The sequence below is a fragment of the Barbus barbus genome (genome assembly GCF_936440315.1).
Source record: "Barbus barbus genome assembly, chromosome: 9".
NCBI lineage: Eukaryota > Metazoa > Chordata > Actinopteri > Cypriniformes > Cyprinidae > Barbus > Barbus barbus.
In genome coordinates, this window is record NC_136737.1 from 25,730,761 (window position 1) to 25,757,981 (window position 27,221).

Sequence of the window (27,221 nt, forward strand, 5' to 3'; positions counted from 1 at the left end):
TATTTCTTTAAATTACATATTAATATTACTGGTATTACGTTACATATATAATATAGTTAACTTCTAAATTTTGCACATATCACCTGGACTATATCTATATCACACAAAGAGTACCGTTTTTCTGCAGATATCAGCATGAACACATTTAATAATCATTTCATACAAGTCCAGTAAGCAATAAGTGACTTACATTTTAGACTTATTGTTTGTTTTTGCTAAATTTTGCAAAAGAAAATAGTTCCAAACAAAGACCACAGCACTGTTTTGCGTCTCTGAGCAATGGACGGTGTACTTATTGAATGAATCCGCTTTTTGAACGAATTGGTTGAATAAATGATTCAGTGATTCACTCATTAAAACAGTCAAATGCTGTGTTCCTGAATGAATAAGCCGTTAACACAACATTAGGCCTATTTATGCATCTTTAACTGCAGTTTAAATGCATCCATGTCCCCTGTGAGATATATTAAACTGTGTAAATAAATACATCTTAATGCTATTTCAGATGCAGATTCCAGAAATGTTTTCCAGATGAATGAAGTACCGGATGAAGTGCTTCTTATTCTTACTCAAAAATACAAAATGGAAGAAAGAGTTCAAACTGAACACAATCTTGCTACTAAAGCTGTATGAATATTTTTTATATATATATATATTTATTTGCTTATTTTCCATTTTTAATTTACTTGTACTTTTACTTTCAATACTTAAGTACGTTTAAGATTTTAAAAAATACTGTTCGTACTTAAGTACAATAAATATCATATACTTACTCAAAACGAAGGCTTCTACCAAAGTAATTTTTTGGCAAGATACCTGTACTTTTACTTGAGTATGGCTTTCGGGTACTTTATACACCACTGCACACACACACACACACACACACACACGCACACACAGGATGCCTTCTTATGCTTTTAAAGGTTCATCCAAGGAGTTAACAAATCTGACTAAGTAAGTTTACAGTTTATTTAATGCTATACTATGGGAAACAGTGATCATCCGATCAACAATTTATCAAGTCTCTTCCCTTTCTCCCTCAAACACACAGGCGCATACACAGGATGTTATAACTATATAGGCTTATAGTCTTAGGATTCATCAGTGTGGATTATAGTTTTATTATATTAATAAATTACACTTTTTAGAAGTTTTTAATGTGTCAACTCTCACTCTTTCCTACCTATTATTATATGGCTTTAGTGCTTTTATGGAATAGGAGCTGGTATACATATTCAAGAGCGTGCAAAGATGGGTAGTATTTTGATCGTATGTAGTGGGCCGGTCTGGGCCAAAATGCCAGGGCCGATTTTTTGTCCCAGTCCAGCCCTGGTGGTTATCAGTGTATTTCAAAGGTACAAAACAGATTTCAGTACCTTAATAGGTTGGTATATATCAGTTAATGAAATTAAGGTATTTAACTGTAAATTTAAGTTAAAACCTAAAATGTTCTTAACGTATTTTTTGTTTACGGTAGAATTCCGGCAACCACAGCTGCCGTTTTTTTACCGTAAATTTTACGGAATTTTTTTTTACAGTGTACTGTAATTTATTATCATTGGACCTATTCAAACCAGACAATGGGCCGTTCAACCACTGAGTGTCCGGCATAATATCGAAGTAAGTATGCATCATTGATCATTGTTCTCGCTAAAAATATTTTCTCATAACATGAGATCTGCAGTTTAAAGAATAATTATTGTGCACCTATAGCACTTCTCGCTGTCATAAAAACATAGCATGTCACAGTTAAAGTGATCAAGCGCATTGACTACAAATATGTCTAAATTCGTATAGCCTAATTTTTGTTTAACTTCTGCATAAATGACTTTATGTAATTTCAGTGCCAGTATTTACATTATGAGAGTGGAATATTTAATGCAAGTGTGTATATCGACATGAAAACAGAGTTTAAAATCGTTGTTTACGTCATTTATTTTCTCACTCCTGGAAAAAGAGTTTGTACGCATGGGTCAGAGATTGCGTGCAGGTGCGCAAATTTTCCCATCAAGTTTGTTTTTATAAATCCCACCTTTTTGTGTAGGAAGTGGTGTACGCAACGGTTATAAATGACCATGAAAACCCTGCTGCAAATACATTTAAGATCAAGAAAAACAGAAGTGAAACTGAAATTTTCACACACAATAAAAGCTTTACAGTCAACAATCTTTCTCTCCCATGCAATGACGTAACCTTTAAGAAAACAGAACGGAGCTAAAAAAGATAATTACTGATAAATCTATTGGCATCAAGTGTTCAGCATCACAAATATGATAAAGCATCGATGATCCTGGTCACTCTCCAGCACTTCTCAGCCTAAACTCATCAGCGTCCTTGGATTGAAAGTTTCTCCTCCAGCCATTTATTTAACCTGAGCATACGTCTCATCACTAGATCCAGCAGCTGAAAATATGTAAATGAGTTAAAAATGCTAAAATGCACATTGTTAAATTTTTGCATATTGAATTTTATTCTTATATTCTCAACAATGCTTGTACTGTAGATGCAGTTTTCAGTGGCTCGTTGTGAAGTGTGATAGATGTTTTTACTTTGATACTCACCTTGATGGGTTTCCAGGTTCAGTTTAGAGTAAACAGTGTCTGAACTTTCACTGGTATTTCCTAAAAGATGCCAACTGTTAGTGTCACTAGTGTTAACTGTGTGTCCAATATTCATTTTATATTCATAACATCTCTGCTTCTACAGAGAGAATAAAATAATTTATTTTAAAACAGTTATATGTTTGACCAAAATACCTCAAAATCAATTGATTGTGATTTGCATGCAATGATATGTATCAGGCTGATTTCAGAACAGGTGTTTAGGAAAATGCTGGTGGTGTTTGTTGCTATTTAGTGTCAGTGTTGCCAAATTTAACGACTTTTAAGACTACCCGCAACTTTTTCTTCCAAAAGCACATAGCAACAAATTTAGCTATTTTTATAATTTATTTGGCAACTTTTAACAACTTTTGATAAGTGACTCAAATGATAAAAAGAAACATTTATAATTAAATTATACAAAAAGAGAAAAACAAAGATGCCTAGTAGTACACACATCACGTGAATTAAGTTAGCTGCTATTTACAATTGTTTAATTTAATAATAATAATAATGTAGTAATTTAATAATTGTTCATTTATGATACGCTTTATTAGTAGCTTGTACTTGCGATTGTTGATCAGTTGGTACACTGTAAGAAAAATATCTAGAAAAATTGAAAAGGTACTAGTAATTTTCCAGGACATTATACATAATCTGTTGTAACCCTGTCATCCAAAAACACAGAATACAATATGTAATTAAAAATGCAGGTAAAAAAAAAAAACTTTAGCACACTAACTAACTACTAATACACTGCTTAAAACTATCATTGTTCAGAATGTGTAGTTTTACTTGTTTACTAGCTAATAAAAACTTTATAATCGTTCAAATATATGTATGTTTTTTTGATAATTAAATGTATTAAAAAGTTTTTTTTGTATAGAAAAATAGCATTTATATTATTTTTATGAACAAATCTAAATGAACATATATATATATATATATATATATATATATATATATATATATATATATATATATATATATGTTAATTTATATTTGTTCATAAAGTAATATAAATGCTATTTTTAAATAAAAAAAAATAATATTAAAATACATTATCAAAAAACGTATACATATAAGTTCAAGTTCAATTTACTTATATAGCACATATAAAACAGCCACACGGCTGACCAAAGTGCTACACAGAGATTCAAAGACTAAATAACTAACTAAAAAACAGCACAACTAAACAATTTGAACAGGGTCTCCCCCTATACAATAAGTACAAATTTAAACACACGAGAGACTAGAAATATGAACCCATAAAAACTAAGCAAAAAAATTTAAATAAAGATAACATAAAATAAAGTTATGTATAAGCCAGAGAAAATAGATATGTTTTTAGAAGAGATTTAAAAATGGGCAGAGAAGGTGCAAGTTTGGGCCCGTATTCATGAAGAATTTTAGTGCTAAGAGATGCTCCTAGTAACAAAATTCTAAGAAAATTCTTAGAAATGTGGGTGTTTACTCTTAAAATTAAAGAAAATATCTTAGTAAAGAAAAAAGTAATTCAGAAAGCATCTTAACCCTTAAAAGAGGTCTTAAGGTCCAAAATTGTTAGGAGTACGGACGAGGACTTTTAAGGGGCTTAAGAGTTTCTTTAGCAGTGGAGAAAATGGACGAAACATGAAGAGGGAGAAGAAATGTGTTGCACACAATGCATGACAGTGAGTTAATCAGACACTACACATTAGATCGTGCAGGGATCATGTTTGTGAAATCACTACATTAACATATTTTGGCAGCTGGAAAAATGCAACTATGCAGCAGCGATGGTTTGGGTCTGTTGCAACACTTATTATGCTTATATGTCTCTGTTCATTTCCTATAAAATATGGTAAGTATGCAGGGCCGGCGCCAAGGTGGGGTCGCGGGCCATGCCCCCCCACTTTCTATCCTCTCCCCTCCTTGCTGAACGCGATCGATTTTGAAAGCGAAAGTACCGATAAAACAGTGAACATAAAGCGATTGCACGCTTTAGCGAGCGTCAGCAACTGTACGAGATCACAGATTGCAGCCCCCTCCCCCCCGACACACACACATAAAAACTAAGCAAAAAAATTAAAATAAAGAAAAAATTAAATTAAGTTATGTATAAGCCAGAGAAAATAGATATGTGTTTAGAAGAGATTTTAAAATGGGCAGAGAAGGGGCAAGTCTGATCACTAGGGGGAGGCTATTCCACAACCACGGCCCGACCCCTGAGAAAGCTCGATACGTTTAAGTCTGGATTGTGGGACTAGAAGAAGGGTCTGATCACTTGATCTTAAACATCTGGAGGGAGTATATATATTAGGGCTGTCAACATTAACTCATTAACGCATGTGATTTATCTAAAAATTTTAACGCATTAATTTTTTTTACGCAAATGAATCGTTTGATAAGGTTTGACCCCAACTTTTTGCCATCATCGCAGCGCGGAAGGAAATCATTGCCTGCGTCCCAATATGCACACTATCCATCCTAAATTGTCATAATGGGAGTAATAAATGACCAGATTTTCTTTCATAATAATATCTAATATTTCATAAGACAATTAATAAATACTTAATTTTCTTATTCAATTGTTATGTCTCCCAAAATTCATAATAAACATGCTTTTAGTCCTGGTGTCCTCCACAGTGGACATGTATGAAATGATGTCCTGTTTCATAACAGGAAGTCATATTTGAATTTGAAAACCCATAACATTTTCCTGAGATGTTGCTTTATGACAAACAATTAGAAAATTATTCAGATTTAAATGACAATTACAAAATATAATAATATTTCCATAAGGATGTAACATTGTTCCCTAAATTAAGTTTAGCTATCTTTAAAGACTGAGGAGAGGGTGTGGTCATGGTCAAACTTCCAATCATTTAGTATCTCTATAAAGCCCTGAATGTGCTCTGTACAGGACATCCAGACTTACAACTGTGACGTGTGAGGTCTCAGAGAAATTCACTGAAATAGACTACATTACAGAGGCAAAAACTCCAGAGCTGGGTCTCAGGAGGTTTTAAAGTGATTTCTGAGTAAAAGTGTACTATTAATCTCATAAATTGTCTTATGTAGCGTGATGCTAATATTAGCTCTAATGCACCTGCAGAACAGGTCCAATTCTTCTTCATAATGCATTTTATCATAATACTTCATGTAAGGTCGCACGAAAATGTTTCATAATAGTTGGGTAAATGAGTACTGGGATTGAAGCGATGTGGATTGGTAAACATTTTTTATTTATTTATTTTTTGGCTGAGATATGATGCAGTGACTCACGTAATGATGGCATCACGAAGTGATGTCACAACATCATTTAGCAACTTTTAGCAGCAAATCGACCTTCCTTTAGCAACTTCCCCTGAAAATGAGTTGCCAACACTGTTTGGTGTTGTGGGAGAAATTAAAATCAAAGGGGCTTTTTACCCCAGGGGTCTTTAGCTCTTCTGAACACTAGTGTCATGATCATAAAACCACAAGAACATCAACTTTTGTTTCAATTTACCTTTGTTTTCTTTGTTTTTCTTCTGTTTCTCTGTAGATTTGAGTTCAATCTCAGCATAGGTGAGTTCTGTAGGTCCACTTACAATGTCTACAATGAATAACAGAGAAAAAAATAAGACATTTGCTTTTAACTGAATTTCTCTGCAAATATCACAGTGAAATATAAAACAAAGATGATTTTGATTATCTAGAAAATAACTACTGCCTTATTAAATGATCAACATGATATAATTACCTTCTGTAACATCATTAGTTACCTGTGCTTATGTCTTTATTAATTGTTGCATCAACAGAGTCATAAATATGAGCAGTTCCTGTAATAAAGTAATGCCTCAAATGAATTTAAGCCCACAGAAAAATATTGTTTTCATGTTGACACGGACTTAAAGCTAAATTACGTATGAAATATTTAGATAATGAAATACAACTGAACTACATCAAACTGAAATATAAATGTCAGTTACACAAATATCATATTACACTTTAGAAGAGGGGGAAATTATTTAGGGTGAGATCTGTCTTGTTAGTTGAAAGTTATTTCTAAGTATCTTCAATCTCAGCTTGTAAAGATTTATGGTTATTTATTTATTTATTTATGGTTAATGGGTAAAGACTGACCAGACATGAGTGATTTATATCCCTCTTCACTCTGGTTCTGCTCTGATGCCTGACTGCTCTTCTGCTGTTGACTGACACTAGAGAGAGACTGAGATCCTCCACCTAGACAAACATAAGATGTGCATGTGCATAAAGGGGTCAGAAAAAAACCCCAAAACAAACTGACTTTAATCTCCTTTATGCATACATAAATGGATAATTTGCAGGGATTTGTTATTTGGAGTAGTACCTGCCCAGCAGAAAACTGCCCCAAAAAAACAGTCTACATACAAGTTTTAGATCGGCTAAGATCAGACAACCAGCTTAGGCTGTTAGAGGACGACAGGTCACAGGTTTAAGAACAGAGTCTGCAAAAGTGTCTGAATTTTAATATAGCAGAAGATAAACCTTTGTTGTTTCTGTAGCGCCACAGCAGGACCAAGAAGACAATAATCAAAAATATGACGGTCAGTCCAGCAATCACTCCAACTATCACAGGAACGAGACCAAGACCATCAGATCCTGATGGAGGAAGCCGAGATGAATGCATTTTACTGTCATATTAGTGCTGTATATTATACAGAAGCATTTTAATAGTGTTTATATTTCCTACTCTCACCTGAGACTGAGATCCAGCTCTTGGGTGACTCTCCTCTCTCTGGGTGTTTGCAGGAGTAGAAACCCTCGTGTGACTTTGAGACAGTAGAGATGATCATCTCTGTAGTTTGATTCTGGATGAGTGACCTATCTTTATAGAAATCAGCTCTGAGGTTTGGTGAGGGTGAATATTGATCTAAACAGCGTAGAGTCAGCGTTTCTCCTTCAGTCACAGGATGAACAGGACTCTCCAGAATCACACCAGCTACAGAAACAGAGCAAACATCAACTGACAAATAGTAAGAATATAGTAAGAATGCATCAACAATGTGGTGACAACAGCAATAATAATATTAATAATGCATTTTTACACCTTAATGACAATCATAAATTACAAGACAGTAATACAAAGCAATATCTATTCAACATTAAATTAAAATGAATCAGGAAAAGCTCATTTAAAAAGATGAGATTTAAGACGTGATTTAAAAGTAAGAAGAGAATCACTTTCACATTGTTGTGTAAGAGAGTATCAGAGACGAGGAGCAGCTGAACGCTCTGAACCCCACAGTGGTGAAATAAACAGGAGGAAGAACAAGAGAAACAGATGAGGAAGATCTAATGTGTGAACACCAAAAGTGAATTGAGTTATTTGCACGAGTAGATTACATACAAAGTTAATGCAAAGACACAAATCAGAGAGATATATGGGCTTCTGCAGATGTGCTCAGAGGAAGAGGTTCTAGTTTATGGAGGAGTTTGAGACCTAACTCAAATAGGACAGAGTTAATCAATACAATAATAATAATGATAATAATAATACATTTTCTCATGGGGGTTATGAAATATGTAAACAAATAAACATGACATGTGGACAAAAGTCGAAGGTTGAGCAATGGATTAATAGTCAATGGTTTATTAGTCTAGAGGACTCATTGTCATTCAGGAATAATGATTGCATGGGTGACTGAATTGAGATCACAATCTGAATATTTATATCTGAAACATCAGGGGAAGTCGTGGCCTAATGGTTAGAGAGTCGGACTCGTAATCGAAAGGTTGCGGGTTCGAGTCCCCGGCCGGCAGGAATTGTAGGTGGGGGGAGTGAATGTCCAGCGCTCTCTCCACCCTCAATACCACGACTGAGGTGCCCTTGAGCAAGGCACCGAACCCCCAATTGCTCCCCGGGCCCACTGCTCCGGGTGTGTGTTCACGGTGTGTGTGTGTGTGTGTGTGTGTGTGTGCATTTGTTCACTACTCACTGCTGTGTGTGTGCACTTGGATGGGTTAAACGCAGAGCACCAATTTCGAGTATGGGTCACCATACTTGACAATACGTCACGACTTTACTTTTTACTTTACTATAAAATGAGGGTTTTGTGAAATTAATAAATACAGAAACAGACTCACAGTGTACAGTGATATTAACAGGATGATATTTCTCTCCAGATTCAGACTCACACCAGTACACTCCAGTGTCTGATGGGATGGTGGATCTGATTGTACATGTAGATCCTGTTTGTGATCCCCACACTGATGATGAACAATCTTTCAGCCCCCATTTCTCTGTGTATCTTCTCACTCTCCATCCAGTAGAGTTAATCTGGTCCTCACAGCTCAGAGAGAGAGAGACAGATCTGAAGTGTTGAGTTCTGTTGGGTCTGACGATCAGAGAGACTGGAGGAGAAACACCTGAGAATTACAGCTACAGTTTAGAAATCAAGTCAAGACAGTTTTATTGATAAAACACTTTACACAACTTACATTGTTTCAAAACAGCTTTTCAGAACAATATTCAAGTTCTAATATCTGAAAATTCTCAAGACATCACTGAGTATTTATATTTAAAACTTCATAAACAAAATAACACCTTAATATATTATGCCATCAGTAAGCAAACCAAAGAAAACTGTGACAACCAACAAAAACCTCCATAAGGTGTTACTATTGGAGAAGAAAACCTGGGAGAAACCAAACTCAACTCAGGGGTCAGTTCTTCTTTGCCTGTACCGTGTGAAGAACCTAGTAGTGTTTATAGTTAGCTGAGATTGTTGTATATTAACTTAGATTTACAACAACATATAAGATAATTATTAGGCAGATACTAATCAAACTGTAAAATGATTGATGAACTGTTTATATGGTTCATCTTATAAAATCTGCTGTTGTGCTCAATGAGATGTTGGTAAAGTGCCTAAAATCAAGAAGTGGTCAATTACATACAAATTAAAAACACTATTTATTAAATAGGTGATATATTTTTATTACACTTATTTGATTATGTTCCCTGAAGTCCACTTATGTAAGCAACACTTTAGTGCCACAGTAGCTTTATATTTTAGTTTTTCATGACAATTTTCCTCCATTAGAATTAAATGTTTTACAGTGAACCCAGGAATCAAGGTGTTGATGGTTAGTTTGGTTTATTTAGGAGCTGCTAGTAGATGCAGTAACTACACCTGACAGCAGAAGCATCTTTATCCATTCACACCATTAATAAGTAGCTGTATATTATGTTTGGTTTATTTAGGGCCTGCTATGTAACATCGGACGACACCAGTGCGAGAAGCCGCCATTTTCTCCTGAAAGAAGCGAGAAGCGAGTGAAAGACGTAATGTTAAGTAAATATTATAAATGTAAAATCATAATTCATTGTTTGTGTCCGGGAGTATTTTGAGGTTTCATGGAAGGCGGAAATAGTCCGAAAAGAGCTTATATTGAAAAATAAAGATGCGGTTTTCGCATCTTTTCCTCTTTTACTGAAGGTAAGAGTACTTTAAATATAACGTCCGTTAGTGTCTTATGTCATATTTACATAAGATGTTACATTATCTGCACTTTTTGAGGTGTTAATAGATGGTTAATAACACATTTATATGTTAATTTGTTAACTTATTTTTTGCGGTTAAACTGAATGTAGTTTCCTAAAGGAAACGGCGTTATGTAATAAAGACTAGCTTAATTATTTTGAGGCTGATGAAGTGATAATTGTTAAAAATAAATGTTTCTGTTGTCTCCTGCCTGTTTACTTCAGATTTTGATGCAACAACAGTGTGATAACGTGCTCATATTTTATGTAAACATTGATGTCTGTGTTTTTCATTGCAGAACTCAAACCAACTTTGGATTTGGAGAGTCATCATTCTTGATCTTCCTTTCTTAAAGGAATAGTTCACACAAAAAAATAATTTACTTGCCCTCATGTCATTCCAAACCTATAAGACTTTTGTCTGTCTTTAGAACACAAATTAATATATTTTTAATTTTCTCTCATAATTTGTTGTTAATCCATTGAGATAATCGGTATTTTCAAGCTTCATAAACACAGAGTTATTGTAGAAGTAATCCATTCCAATATTTATATATGAATAAATCTTAAATTATATGATAGCGAACATGTCTGTTCAGAAGAAACTATTGGTCTCCAGACTTGCAATGGAGGAAAAAAAAAATAAGAGAAAATTAAATATATTTATTTGTGTTCCAAAAATGAGCAGAGTTTGTATGGGTCTGGAACAACATGGTGAGAGTAAATTATGACTATTTTCATTTTTTGGTGAACTAACCCTTTAAAGAGTAGCCCTCATACATGGAAATGAGTGAGGAATGTGAATATCATGTCTGTTTTAATGTTTCAGTAAAGAAGTAGCTTTCTGAAAGCAATATATTTATTTAAACAATATTACATGCCCTCACACTAGTGCTGCCATTCTAGCATTCTACAGCGCTGTGGTAGACAGACATTAAACAACCACACAAAGTGGATGAAATTATAAAACATACTATTTACCTAACCTTACTGATGTGGATGCACCTCTGTCTGAAAATGGATAGTTTAATTAAATGTTTTCTTTGTTTTTCAAATGTTTTTCTATTTTTAGGCCACTGATGAAGAACAGGCGGTGACTGGGATGAATGCTGGTCAAAGAGGAGAATGACATTTCCCCCAAACTGATGCAACAGTGGTTTTAAAGGAGGATGCTGCCCTGGATGTGGTAAAAGATGTCACATGCTGTGCTGATGACTACATCAATTATGCTAAAGAGATCATGAAAATTGACAGTGATGATCTGTATTCATGGACTATGAAACAAACTGTAAGTGTATAATTTGTAAAAACAAAATGTTAAATGTGTTGTTTAGTAGAAGTGGAGTTTACACGCTGTCATTCATACACACGCTCAAATCATTTCACACACATGCATCTGTTGAATGATATAATATCAGTGTTGATGTTGTGGTTTATTTGTGTACTGTCATGCCAGAATAGTTTGTAAAGGACTTAACTATTAACTAATTGTACAATTATTGTATAATAGTGTTTTTGTATATTTTTATGCAATATATACAATTTACCAAGTCCAATTTGATCAGAAGTTATATTCAAAAAAATGTTCAGTGCTTCATTTAGAAACTCTGCAGCTGTTAATGCCATACTTTTTCTGCATTTCTTCTTACATGCATGTTACTTTATGACTGTTTTCTCTTGTTTTTAATAAATATTTCCCTTTTGAAAGTGATTCTTTGTGTGATTTTAAAATGAACAAGATTTGTAGGTTTAATGCCTAGCTCGATTTTGGAACATTTTAGCCTAGCAATGTAGTCATTTTAAACCATAAAAAAGCAACCCAGCGCTGGGTTCATCCCTTTTTGACCCAGCGCTGGGTTGCCAAAATAACCTAAATTGGGTTGTTTTTAACCCAGCAGTTTTTAGAATGTAACTACACCTGACAGCAGAAGCATCTTTCTCCATTCACACCATAAAAAGTAGCCATATATTATGACAGGATGAGATTTCATGACACATCAAGCTCTGAAAAGATCAAGGAAAATTTTAGAGTGTCTCGTTCATTCTGATATTCAGTCTGAACTCACCAGTGACCCATAGTGGCTGTGTGTTGCTGTACTTTGTGTAATAGACTGGTTCTCCTCTCTCTGCTCTGCACACATAAACTCCTGTGTGATTTAGAGCAGCAGAACTGACAGTGTAGTTTCCTCCAGCTCCTCTGCTGCTGTCTGAGAGCAGATCATAACGATTGCTGTTGTCTGTATAAAGTGAAAAAGTGCAGTTACCTCAAGACATGAGCAGTCATTTATATATGAGTCTTATAAATGACCTTTGTTGGTATAATCAGAGTATTCAAATTGATTAAATATTATGAATCTCTATAATATTTTTATGAAACCAGTTTATTCAGATGTTGCTGCATGAAGCACATTATATCTTACCTGATGAGACAGTTTGAGTGAACCAGCTGAATGTCCAGCCTGTAGAGGAGCTGTTAACCTCACAGATCAGAGTCACTGGATCTCCTTCAGTCAACCACGTCTGTGGAGAAACACTTAAAACTGCCTGAGCTTTATCTGAAATAGAGAAATCACTCATTAATAACATGTTAAACTTGTGTGTGAATGTGAAGAGATGATCAAACTCACCTGATACTGTCAGTGTAACTGCATCACTGCGGTGTGATGTTCGTGATCCTTCTCTCTCTGCTCCAGAACAGGAGTATTTACCTGCGTTAGACTCAGTAACAGACCTGAATGTGTGCTCCTGTAGTTCACTGAAAACTAAACCATCTTTATTCCAGATGTACTTCCAGCTAGTGACTCCTTCAGCATATACGTCACATCTGAGAGTGACTCTCTCTCCTCTGAATACATGTTGAGCAGGTTTGATGGTCACTGTGGGTTTTGGTGTTTCTGTAGAACAGCAACAATTCACAATACAAATAATGTGCTGCTTTTACTGCATGAACACAGTTACTTGACTGTAAAACACACACATGCTAAATCAGATGAGAGTGGAGTGTTGTTCTCTATAGCTGTTATAGTCATTTATAAAAGATCTGCCAATATACAATCATTGAGAATTTAGAAACATGAGTTGTGAAAGTGTTTTTAACTACATTTTTCCAACAGAAGATCTTGTCTCTGTTTCGATTTTGATTTCACAGAGAATGTAAAAAATAAATCTGCTGTTTTTGAAAAACTGATGTTTCTTGTCACACGTCAGAATTGTCACATTAATAATTCAACTTGTTAAAAGATTGCAATTATAATCAAAATAAAATGTTAGTAATTTCTCAACTCTCAGTTGGTTTGTAACAGTTAATGTAGAATCACTCATATGTGATGAAAGTAAATTAATTAAATTGAGACTCACCTTCAGTATGTCCAGAGTAGATGTTTGAAATGAGCACTAAAACACAAAGAGAAAAACTCATTACAATGTGAACATAGAGCTGATAATTATAAAGATGAACAAATATTAAGATATTGTGTGGGGACTGTATATGTGTCTAGATGAACATGAAATATTTGACTGGTATTTAATAGATTTGGTCACAGCAGAGAACTGTTTAGAGAACTTGAAGGAAACAGTCTGATCACGAGCAGAAGAATAAAGACCAACTCTTACTAACTGTGTACTAGTGAATATTACGATAACAGCGACAACAAAAGCGGGAAGTCGTGGCCTAATGGTTAGCGTGTCAGACTGGTAATCAAAGGTTGCGGGTTTGAGTCTCCGGCCGGCAGGAATTGTAGGTGGGGGGAGTGAATGTTCAGCGCTCTCTCCACCCTCAATACCACGACTGAGGTGCCCTTGAGCAAGGCACTGAACTCCCAACTGCTCCCCGGGCGCCGCAGCATAAATGGCTGCCCACTACTCCGGGTGTGTGTTGTTCACTGCTGTGTGTGTGCATGTTGGATGGGTTCAATGCAGAGCACGAATTCCGAGTATGGGTCACAACACTGATCTACAACACAACAGAGTGCATTTCACTTTCACAAACAGCACTAACTGCACACTTCCTCTCTCAAACTCATCCTTCACTCATATATCATGGACTAGAGCTGGATCTGAAACTCTGAGAGCAGCAAGAAAAGACACAAATCTAGGAACACTAAAACACTTGATCATCTACATAATATAATAATTCCACTGAAATACATTTAGAGAAAATAATACTCACAGAGCACAAGAGGAAGCTGACTGAGCTCCATACTGACTGAATGATGACAGACGGTTAAAGACACAGACTGTGTTAAAGACTCAAGACTTCCTGAAACCTGTGGTCAGATTTTAAGAAACATCCTGACAGATTAAAGACATACAAATGTACCTCATGTGTTACAGAAGATCTTTTGATAATGTTGATAATCTTGTAACATGTTTTCACAGAATGTCAGACTGAATAACATGCAAGCTTTCTACTGAAATGATGTCGTGACCCATTCAGTATTAAATTGAACAGGATTTATTTTCTATTATGAAAAGTTGTATTCTGGTGTGTTTAATGAACAAGGGAAATTGAGCAATATTTTGGTTCTTTATTGTAATTATGGTATTATCTGTATTTATAATGATGTATTTATATGGTAATAGATTGACCAATGCTGTTCCTCCTTCACTGGTTCGTGTTGTGGAGCTGAAACAGAACAAACCACAACTATGAGCTCATATCTATTTCTATTCTATCAGGCCTCTGACACTGATATATTTATTCATGTGAACACAGTTTAGTATTCATACACCAAGGCAAGGGATGGGCATGGAAATGAATGAATGAAATTTAATGATTATGATTCCAGTTACGACAATTCAGACTACACTGGTATGTTTCACACTGTTACTGAGTAGTGACACTGTAGCAAATCTGAAGAAACCATTATTATAATTTTTTTTTATGTTTAGAAAGATAGCCTACATCAGACATGTATTAATATTTAACCGAGAGAATGATGTGGAAGAGGAAGTACAAGAGAAAGAATAAACAGCTTGCATAACATTGTGTGTGAAGAGAAGTTCATGTCAGTGGTTTTCAGATCTTGTTTTGTTAGTTCTTCTTGCAGAATGAGAAATGTTGGTAAAACTTAAACACATAAGAATTTTAATCAGTTGAGAGACATCAATATTTATAAAAATATAGTTTCTTTGGTAACACTTTCTATGAAGCCTTTATTTATGATCCATTATAAGGGTATTCCTAAGGCATTATAATGAATGGACAATGCATTATAAAGTACCTTATAATATGTTATATCATCTTATAAATAATCATTACAACAATTATAATGCGTTATAATGCTTACGCATTTGTGCTTATAACTTTTACGATTATGATTATTTATAACACAATGAACACCATATTATATCCACTTTTACATTTATAATGGACTATATATCTTGACATTGTTTGTTTAAGATCTGCACAGTATCTTTCTACATCTTGTAAGTGGTTAGGTGTGGAGTGTTATTTGAGTTTTCCCTGTGAGGCTAATATTAATTTTGATGTGAGCTAGTTAATTTCAACTGAATAAAATGCAATCTTTATATGTTAGGTTACATTTTATTTTGATGGCCCCCTTAGTCTATTGACTATAAGCAACTTTGCAACTAACCCTCATTCTCAGTAGAGTATTAATAAGCTTAGGTTAAAGGTATACCCACTCTGCATCCTCCGAGTTAGTTCAGAACTGACGAGTTTGTGTCTGTGGGTTCACTAAAATCGGCCTAAGTGTAATTCCTGTGCGATACCTGGTCCCTAATGAATGAAGAATTGAAAGTATGGGATTTCCAGAATAATCAAATATCTAAATTAATATACAATCGATGTCTGTGATCAGTTTTTAATTATAAATATTGCCTAAATTTTAATGATAACTTGGAATTGGAGTCAGATTGAACACGGAGCTAGACTAAAATTTAAACTAAATCCAGATAAATTCAGAGGCGCAAGTAAAAGACCGAACATGCATTTAAACCTTCGACCAGGCCGCTGGATTCCGGTGTTTGGGCTAGCGGGTGGAGCCTTACAGTTAAAATAATTTCTTAATATGAAATTTGAATGGCATGACAATTAGATTAGACTGTACAGAAATTAAAATCTACATGCTAATACACACTATACTCATAGTCACGCAATGCTGATGTTGTTAACATTAATAATTTGAGAATAAAATATTATAATAATAATAATTTGCATGGTTTGATGTGATATGAGCTAACCAATCTTTAGATTTAATCACCATTGGTAGCGCAATTCATTGTAATACGTTTTTTTCCTCAGTTGGTCAGAACAAACGTGGCAGACTTGTTACTTGTTCAGATGGCAATATACGGTGAAAATTCTCATTTGGGTCATATATTCCAAGACATAGGTGTGGTGACTGACTGCTACACATACTCTTCAAAACATTAGATTCATCCGCGCAGGAGCCGTTCTGACTCACAACCCACGGCAGGAAGATAATTCCACAAAAAAGCTGCAATTCCAGGTTTTCAAACAGAGATGGCGACAAAGAGGCAAAACTTACAGATTACAGCTTTAACTGACCTACTCTTGCTTTCGTTTCGTTCCCTCTGGCACTCTCGTAGAACTTGCTCAGGATACAGTTATTTGCAAAGAAATATCTTTGTAGTATTTCATACATGTTTTTAGGCACGAAAAATTATAAAGATCATAAAAAACATTGAAGCTAAAGGTTTTCATAAAGCAGTAATCCCAGTCAACACATGAGATCATGCGATGATTAGAGTGACATCACACCATTCTCATACACTGATACTCACAGATACACCTAACAAGTTATGAGTTTCCATGCTAATTTAATGAAAGTATGTTTTGATCTGATGTCAAGTGCAATCTGGATTACAGCCGCAGGCAAATCAGTGTCAGAAACCAGCAGATCTACATTCAAGGAGACAAACAAGGAACTTCTGTTTAAATGTCTTTTTTTTTTTTTTCAAATTTAATATATGGGATATTTAAGTAAGGTTTAAATTAACTAAATTAATTCCTCTTTTTCTCACACACTGACTGTAATCAAACATTAATATTCAAGAATTACATTATTTTAGTTTAATGACTGCAACTGCATAAATGTACAAATAACATTGCATTTTTTTATTATGTTTAACAATCATTTGTTAAAGACATTAAAGATGATATTTATTGCTGTTTGCTTTGTGTTGGATGAAGCTCTTCAGGAGACCTCTGACCGCTGCATCTCCTCCATTTACTCAGGACAGATTATTCATCTCTGAAAAAAAAAGATTCAGCATCAACATTAGACAATATCAACAATATATCAACAGTCAACACATATTTTTTTTATTTGCAGTATACATTAACACTGCATTTTTCTATATTGTTATTGTTAGTCATGTTCACTTAAAAGTCCAGTTTAAAAATGTGTCTTTATAGATCAATCAGCCTTTATCTGAACATAACACATTTTACTTTCATTAGTAATAAAGACAGTTTCTCAGTCTTGAGAGGAATCAAGAAAACAGCCTTTTATACTGATTCTTTAAAAAAATATATATCTTTAATGATTCTAAAAATGTTACTCACCCATCAAAACAACAAGATATGCATGATGCCAGAAAAGCACAGCAGTTTGAAAAAAAACAATCACAGCATCCAGAACAATCACAATCAGTGCAATCGCATCCAGAAGGATCACAGTCAGTGCAATCACATCCAGAACAATCACTGTCAGAGTAATCGGGTGACGGACAATCACTAATTGCTTCATCCACATCGACATCTGGTTCATGTTTCTTACTACTGCACTTGCATTTAATCTGGCAATTATTCGTGCGGTTCTTACGTCCCCTTTTGTTGTTCTTACCCATCACTAGTCTAGTTTTAATGACAGAAATGTTCTCAAATCCTTAAACAGCCTTTACCTTGTGCAGGGCCGTCCTTTGGGCGGTTTAAGTGGTGTGACCACAACAGGCTCCACCCTCTAGGGGACCCTGTGGCACAGGGAAACATTTAAAGGTGCCATAGAATGCATTGATACAATATTTTAAATTGTTATCTGATATCTACATAGAAGGTATGAGGCTTAGGTAAAGGCAAAAATTCTCCAGAAATGATTTAACATGTCACTTTACAACCCTAGGATTTCTCCCTAGAATGAAATGGTCTATTATAAGCTTATTTGGAAGTGTCATGAATAATAATGAGCTCTGCACTGTTTCACAGTGCAGCTCATTTCAGTAGCTCACACAGCAGGAAGGAAACACAGGGAAAATATATATTTCAATACTTTCTCCTGCAGTTATATTGTTGGCTAATTATACTGCAAATAAAATGCGGGCATCAGGGAGCCACTATTATTCTGCGGGACATTAACACTGCTTTCAAATGCACGATCGCCTTTTAGTTTCACGTTCACTTTCGCGATCGCACAAACTCCTGTTTAGACTATGGAGCCGCAGTACTTACACACATTTTACAAGATCAGATGCTTGTCAGTGGTGCTCAGGATCTGTAAATCATTCTCCATCATCCTCAGTCTTCTCTCCTTACTCTGTTTATGTGGTAAGTGAAATCTTACCCACTGTAATGTAACAGGCTACCGCTAGCAAGGAGCTAACCATGTCCCTTTAGTGGCTCGCGTTATTTTATTAGAATGCATTATTTGCTCTCCGTGCCTTTCTGAATACAGACACCAACCCATCCCTGCACTTCACATCCCCTGCACAGCCCAGAACATAATATTTACTTAACATTAACAACTCAACATTTCTCTGTTGTCCTCTCTTGTTTCTTCATAGTACCTGCAGAAATTCTGATGGTTCGGCTGACCTAGAACATGGGCGGGTATATGCAAATGTTGGGGGTGTAACTATTAATGATCCCGACTGTTACGTCACAGTCAGTGTTATGTTCTGATTCACCTATTTTTCAGTGGTCTTTTGCATTCATGAGATTTACATAAGGAAGAGGAAACAATGGTGTTTGAGGCTCACGGTATGTCATTTCCATGTACAGAACTCTTATTCCACTATGCCAAGGTAAATACAGTTTTCCATTCTATGGCACCTTTAAAATAATATATATAATAATTATATATATTAATAATTTAGAAAAAATCAAGCATCATGATCCCCAACTCCTCCTTTCGCCACAGTCAGGACTTGGCTCTCTGATATTGGCTCTCTGATATTCCTCATTGAATCAGACTCCTTTTATCTTGAATAGTTGAACACTAAAATATCATTAAGGTCATTAACTAAGGGGGCAGTCGTGGCCTAATGGATAGAGAGTTGGACTTGTAACCTGAAGGTCGTGGGTTCGAGTCTCAGGTCCGGCAGGGATTGTGGGTGGGGGAGTGAATAACCAACACTCTCTCCACTCTCAATACCACGACTGAGGTGAGACCCTTGAGCAAGGCACCGAACCCCCAACCGCTCCCCAGGCGCCGCAGCATTGGTTGCCCACTGCTCCGGGTGTATGTTCGCCACTGTGTGTACGCTTGGATGGGTTAAATGCAGAGCAGAAATTTTGAGTATGGGTTACCATAATTGGCCACACACCACTTCCTTTCCCTAATGATATCTGCTTTGTTTTGTTCTGTTTACCCTGAGGAGGTTATTATTTCTGCTCTCTTTGCTCATTCATGACAGGCTGCATGGATGCGCAGGGAGTTTTTGCCCAGAACAGAACCATGCTGCCAAATAAAACTGTATGCTAAGCAGATATGGCCACTCGAGTTAGCGACTCAAACTCAAGTCGCATTTTTATAGACTTCAGACTTGACTCAGACTCAACCTGAAATGACTCCAGACTTGACTCGACTCGAGGAAAAGGACTCGTGAATATTTTAACTCGAGTCTTTTATCCTTAAATACGTATATAACAGATATTAAAGGTGCATCCACACCCCGGCATCCATCCGGACCGCAAGCCATAACAGAAGCACCATTTTAAATGAGTATATCAGAGATAAGTCTACAAGATGGCGCCGAGCATGGCAGCCGTGTTGCGAGCTCCAAGAAAACTCTGCAGTTTTTCTTATGTTTTTTATGTTTTATTTGTTATTTTGTTGTTTCACGTGTTAGATGTTGTCAGTATAACTGTCTACGATAGACACACGCTTTTAAACATTGGTTCCTTCGTCGCGCAACGCAAACCGGACTTTGAGTTCCTGAACGCCGGCGCCTTGTTTACAGACACCGCATCAGAGCCCTTTGTCTGGGCTGCACGATCGCGACCGAAGAAACGCCGCCGGAAAAGGGGGAAGAGAGCCGGCGTCCTTGTCAGACTCAGACGCCGTCCCCTCCGACCTCCTCTCCCAACTATTTTGCTGGCTAACGTTCAGTCACTGGACAACAAACTCTGTGAACTGCGGGCACGCATCTCATACCAACGGGAAACAAGGGACTGCTGCATTATTTGCCTCACAGAAACCTGGATGTCGGCAGTGGTTCCAGACTCAGCCATCGAGCTCACGGGGTTCTCCGTGCACCGCTCGGACAGAACGAAAGAGCTCACAGGGAAAAGCAGAGGCGGGGGCGTCTGTTTCTTTATCAACAACTCGTGGTGTGATGAAAGGAACCTACACTCTATTAAATCCTCCTGCTCCCCTGATCTGGAATTTCATATGCTTCTGTGTCGACCATTCTGGCTACCGAGGGAATTTACAGCGATCATAATCACAGCTGTTTACATTCCCCCTCAAGCCAACACAGACCAGGCACTTAAGGAACTGTATGGGAATATAAGCGAGCAGGAAACCGCGTACCCAGATGCAGCGTTTATTGTTACGGGGGACTTCAACAAAGCCAACTTCAGAACAATAGCTCCAAAATACTTTCAACACATCACCATCAACACGCGTGGTGATCGTGTACTGGACCACTGCTACTCTCCATTCCGGGACGCCTACAAATCGCTCCCCCGCCCACCTTTCGGCAAATCGGACCACACTTCCGTTCTGCTCCTGCCTGCTTATAGGCAGAAACTGAAACGAGAAGCACCCGCCCTCAGGACAATTCAATGCTGGTCGGACCAATCAGACGCTATACTACAGGACTGTTTTGATCACGTGGACTGGGACATGTTCCGGGCAGCGTCTGATGACGACATAGAGGCGTACTCAGATACTGTAACGTGTTTCATCAGGAAGTGTGTAGAGGATGTAGTACCGACAAAAACAATCCGCATCTACCCCAACCAAAAACCGTGGATTAACAGCGATGTTCGAGCAGCCTTGTCAGCGCGGACATCTGCCTTTAAATCCGGAAACTCTGACGATCGCAAACAAGCCAGTTACGATCTCAGGAAATCAATCAAAGCTGCCAAACGACAATATAAAAACAAAGTTGAAGAACAATTCAAAACCAACAACGCAAGAAGCATGTGGCAGGGTATCAACAACATCACAGATTTCAGAGGGAATAAACCAGCTACTGTGAACATTGCCGCCTCTGTACCGGACGAACTTAATAACTTTTATGCTCGTTTCGAGGCTCACAACACCGCCCACACAGAGCGCGCTCCCGCGGCTGTAGCAGAAGAGGCGAGCGCACTTTCCTTTTCTGTCGCAGATGTAACCCGATCCTTCCGACGGGTGAACATCCGCAAGGCTGTGGGTCCCGATGGCATCCCAGGCCGTGTGCTCCGAGCATGCGCATTCCAACTGGCCGGGGTTTTCACAGACATTTTTAACCTTTCCCTCTCTCTGTCTGTGGTTCCCGCATGCTTCAAAAAATCCACCATTGTGCCCATACCAAAGAAAAATAAAATCACATGCTTGAATGACTGGAGGCCCATTGCTCTGACACCCATCTTCAGCAAGTGCTTTGAGAAACTCATCAGAGACTACATCTGCTCTGTGCTGCCTGACTCACTGGATCCCCTACAATTTGCATATCGCAGAAACCGTTCCACAGACGATGCTATTGCCTTCACCCTGCACACTGCTCTCTCCCACCTGGAAAATAAGAACACCTATGTGAGAATGCTGTTTGTGGACTACAGCTCAGCATTCAATACCATAGTGCCTGCCACACTGGTTGAGAAGCTCCAGACTCTGGGACTAAACGGATCTCTGTGCAGCTGGATCCTGGACTTCCTGACAGGCAGATGTCAGGTGGTCAGAATGGGCAACAACACTTCATCCCCGCTGACCCTCAACACTGGTGCTCCTCAGGGCTGCGTCCTCAGCCCACTCCTGTACTCCCTGTACACACACGACTGTACAGCAACACACAGCTCCAACGTCATCGTCAAATTTGCTGACGACACAACGGTGATAGGCCTGATCACTGACAACGATGAGACGGCCTACAGAGAGGAGGTGAGAACCCTGACTAAATGGTGTCAAGAGAACCACCTCTCACTCAACATCGACAAGACCAAGGAGCTGGTGGTGGACTTCAGGAGACAGAGCAGAGAACACACACCCATCACCATCGACATGACACCTGTGGAGCGAGTAAACAGCTTCAAATTCCTCGGTGTTCACATCACTGAGGATCTCACATGGTCCGCTCACACAGATGCAGTGCTGAAGAAGACACACCAACGCCTCTTCTTCCTGAGACGGCTGAGGAAGTTTGGAATGAACCCCAGCATCCTCAGATCATTCTACACCTGCACTGTGGAGAGCATCCTGACAGGCTGCATCACCGCCTGGTTTGGAAACAGCACTGCTGGCAACCGCAAAGCTCTGCAAAGGGTCGTGCGAACTGCCCGTCACATTGTTGGAGGTGAGCTTCCCTCCCTCCAGGACATCTACACCAGGCGGTGTATAAAGAAAGCCCGGAGGATCATCAGTGACTCCAGCCACCCGTCCCACAGACTGCTCTCTCTGCTGCCCTCAGGAAGACGTCTCCGCAGCATCCGATCCCGCACTAGCCGACTGAGGGATAGCTTTTTTCCTCAGGCTATCAGGCTAATGAACAGTCAAAACTAATATACCTACAGCATAATCCCACCTTACAGTATACGCACTGCACTTTAATCCCATACAGTTCAAACTGGACTACCAGTACACTACTGCACAAATACAACAATCTTTTTGCCAGCACCGGATACCATCCAATGCACATCCATGACATTTGCACATCCGGTTTATATATAATCTGCTGCATCTTCGCATATTACTGTGTGTATATAACGTAGAATGTGTACTACATACTGTGTATAATGTGTATCGGTAACTGTATGTCTGTCTAATAGTACACTGTGTGTACTGAGTATATGTATGTGTATATTACACATTGTCATCTGTATAAGTCTGTACGTATGTATGGTAATGTCTATATGTAAATTGTTTTTGCAGTGTCTGGAGCACGCTCTCAAGAATTTCACTCACGAAGGCACACGTGCTGTGGTGATGTGACAATAAAAGTGATTTGATTTGATTTTGATTTGAGTAGCGCATCAAAACAGCAGAGCGGATCACATAACAAGCGGTCAGGGTCGTTTATGGCAAATATCTTTCAGCGCTATATCCTCTAGTATGTTTATCAAAGATAACTGTGTTTTATTCAAGCCCTTTCAGTTCTGTGCGCTTTCTCTATCTTCGGGCGAACGCCGGCGCTGATGACACGGTGAGCAGCAAAATGATAGGTTACTTTAACTAAAACACAGCAGGAAAAAACAATGCTGCAAATATAGTTATTTTCCTACAATATTTACTTTATCTATAAACTATGACTCTGACTGTTCAAACCAGATGTGACAAGACGTTTCTGATCTACATTTAGCTTTATTAACCTGTAGGCTAAGAACATTTCAAAAGAATCATAGTTATAATTGGGAAAGTTGTTGTTAGATGGCTAGGATAGAACTTCAACTTTGAAACTGCTAGTTATCTTTCTTTTCTGTTCAAGATGAGAACGTTTTATTATTGTAGCTATATTGTTTCTGGTAGATAATACTTTTAAGTAAAATATTAAAATAGTATAGATTTCAGGAGGAAAACAGTGAACAGAAACATTATTTTTTTCACATGTGTCACATGGCCTCGCATAAATCTAGAGGCCGTGCCGCTTGGAATATTAATTAAATACCCCTGACTTATATTATAAAGAAATACTTTATTTGTATGGTTTTGTTATAACTGTGCCACAGGCTATTTCCTTATGTGTCATGATCAGACTCTTTTTATAGAATTTGATTACAGAAAAACAGTTTTGAACGTAACAGGCTGGATGTACATTAACCTTACATCTTAACACCTCTTTTTTTTTTTCCAAAGCAAATCATAGATCATATATTTTGTCTATAGCCTATAAAACAGCTTTAGAAATAGGAAGATTTCAGTACATGAGGATTCTGAATGGGATTTAAACAGAGACCAACCTTAGGTTTGTATTCCAAAGCGTTCATGAATTATAACAATTTAACTTTAAATAGCGCACTTTCAAGTCTATTTTCTAAAAGGGGAGGTGACAGTTAACGGCTTAAAAGAGTCGTTTAAATTTTGATTCCCATTCCATTGAAGTTCAAAGAAATACAAAATTAGCATAATGTCCAACTACTTTCTCTGTGAACATCCAACACTGTAAAACATCCAATTAACAAAATGTTGGAAGGGCAAAAATATCTAAGTTGAGCTAATTTTAAGTTGAGCACAACATCAGCGTCCCATACTTGAACATCCATGCTCTGTTGGTCATCTGTAATCCTCTCTTTTTGTTGGCGACTAAACAATTGATCTAAATGACGTCACACTATTTGAGCATTCCCAAACATACTGTATAGGTCCTGTAATGTCCTGAATTACTCCATGCACCCATTTTGGTCCATACCCAAAATTTCGGGTATACACAGGGTCTCCAATCTGGAAATAACAAGATTTTACATGTTGATCATGATACTCTTTCTGATTTTGTGGTTTCATTTCCACTTTACCAGTGAAATCAGGATGTATCTGGTCTAAAGTGCAACGTAATTTTCTTCCCATCAACAATTCAGCAGGAGACAGTCCAATTGTAGACTGAGGTGTGAAACGATAATTAAAACAGAGCTCTCTGTACTTTGGTCTCCAACGTGTTTCCCAAACTTTTTTTCATTAGGTCTTTGAAAGTTTGAACTGCTCGCTCTGCCAAACCATTAGATGAAGGGTGATACGGTGCAGAAGTAACATGGGTTATTCCGTTCTTAGTCATAAAATCTTTACCTGCTTCGCTTACAAAACATTGAGCATTGTCAGACACAATCATTTAAGGAATCCCATGTAAACTAAAACTTTTCCGCAAACACACTAAAGTAGCTGCTGTTGTTGCTGAATTTACAGGATAGGCATCAATCCACTTAGAATGAGCATCAATGATAATTAAAAACAATTCACCTAAGAAAGGGCCTGCATAATCCATGTGAATCCTCCTCCACGGTTGTCTGGGCCACTCCCAGGGGTGAAGTGGAGCTCTCACAGGGGATTTTCGCTGTTCCTGACAGATACTACAATCTCTTACTCGAGTTTCAATATTAGCATCCAGATTCGGCCACCATAGGTAGCTTCTTGCCAATCCTTTCATCTTGGACATGCCTGGGTGGGACTGATGTAACTGTTCCAACAAACCTGCACGTCCCGGTTCGGGAACAACTACACGGCCTCCCCACAGCACACATCCCTCCTGCACACTGAGTTCTTGCTGTCTCTGTTTATAAGGTACAAATTCCTGGGTATCACGGTGATCAGGCCAGCCTTTAAGTACATACTCACGTACTCTTGACAACACAGGATCTTTAGATGTCCAGTGCTTAATTTGTTCTGCATTCGTCAAGAAACCTGCTACGCTCTCCAACATCAAGACATGCTCTTCCACTGGTTCTTCCTCAAAAGCTTGTGCAACAGGAAGACGACTAAGGGCATTGGCATTACCATGATCCTTACCAGCTCTATAAGAAATTACATATTCATAGGCTCCCAACATTACTGCCCACCTCATAATTCATTGAGATGCCATTTGAGGTAAAGCCTTTAGTTCATTTAAAACGCTGAGTAGCGGTTTGTGGTCAGTACAGATTACAAATGTATGACCATACAAGTATTTGTGGAATTTCTTGACTCCAAACACAACCGCTAACCCTTCTTTGTCTAATTGGGAGTAGTTCTTCTCTGCAGCTGTTAGTGTTCTGGATACAAACCCAATGGGTCTTTCCGTTCCATCCCTCATACGATGTGCTAATACAGCCCCCACTCCATATGCTGAGGCATCACAGGAAAGGATGAGTTCTTTCTTTTTATCATAGTGGATCAAGATACGATTAGATTGCAATAACTGTTTGGATTTCTGGAAAGCTTTTTCTTGGTCTTCTTCCCAACACCAACAAACATCCTTCCTCAAGGATGCAAATGAGCAAGCAGGGTAGAGAGATTAGGAAGAAATCGATTTTAAAATTCAACAAACCCAAATAGGCTTTCAGCTCTGTTACTGATGTCGGCGTTGGTACTTCCTGCACAGCTTGAACTTTCTCTGGAACAGGATGAATACCTGTGGCATCAACTTTATGTCCCAAAAAAAAACACTTCCTGTTCCATGAACTTACACTTCCCTCTTTTCAATCTTAATCCAAACTCCTCCAGCCTCTGCAACACTTGATCCAATGTCCCCAGATGTTCTTGATCATTTTTTCCTGTTAACAGAATATCATCTAAATACACTGTGACTTTTGGAATAACCTTAAGGATTCCCTCCATAGTTCTCTGGAACATTGCTGGACTCGAACTTACTCCAAAGGGTAATCGTGTATACGTAAATAAACCTTTGTGAGTATTTACAGTGACATATTGCTTGGATGTATCGTCCAACAAAATCTGTTGATATGCATGACTCATATCTAATTTGGTGTATTTCTCACCTCTAGATAACACTGCAAACATGTCCTCCATTCTGGGAATGGGATACTGCTCCAGTGACGATTCCCGATTAACAGTCACTCTATAATCTCCACAGAGTCTCACTGATCCATCTGGCTTCAACACAGGCACAACAGGAGCTGCCCACTCTGAAAACTTCACAGGCTCGATGATGCGTTCTTTAATTAACCGATCAAGTTCAGCTTCCATCTTCTCCCTCATGGCAAAAGGTAATGAACGTGGTAAAAAAATTAGCCTTCGCCCCAGTGACTACATGAGCTGTGGCTCCTTTTAATGTTCTTCTTTAAAAACTCTTTC

General features: G+C 37.7%; 1 protein-coding gene across 1 annotated transcript; it reads right to left on the reverse strand.

The window, feature by feature from the left end:
• Nucleotides 1-1,918: 1,918 nt before the first annotated feature.
• LOC306875278 (uncharacterized protein) lies at nt 1,919-27,125 on the reverse strand (the record flags this gene model as incomplete). Its single annotated transcript, XM_079425749.1, has 16 exons — nt 1,919-2,403; nt 2,562-2,621; nt 6,094-6,180; nt 6,350-6,406; nt 6,711-6,812; nt 7,098-7,211; nt 7,309-7,551; nt 8,697-8,978; nt 12,162-12,332; nt 12,516-12,650; nt 12,723-12,989; nt 13,453-13,531; nt 25,516-25,701; nt 25,771-25,942; nt 26,132-26,252; nt 26,906-27,125. The coding sequence occupies 16 exons, from the start codon at nt 27,123-27,125 to the stop codon at nt 2,363-2,365; spliced, it is 2,337 nt and encodes a 778-aa protein (XP_079281875.1). The 3' UTR covers nt 1,919-2,362.
• Nucleotides 27,126-27,221: the final 96 nt, after the last annotated feature.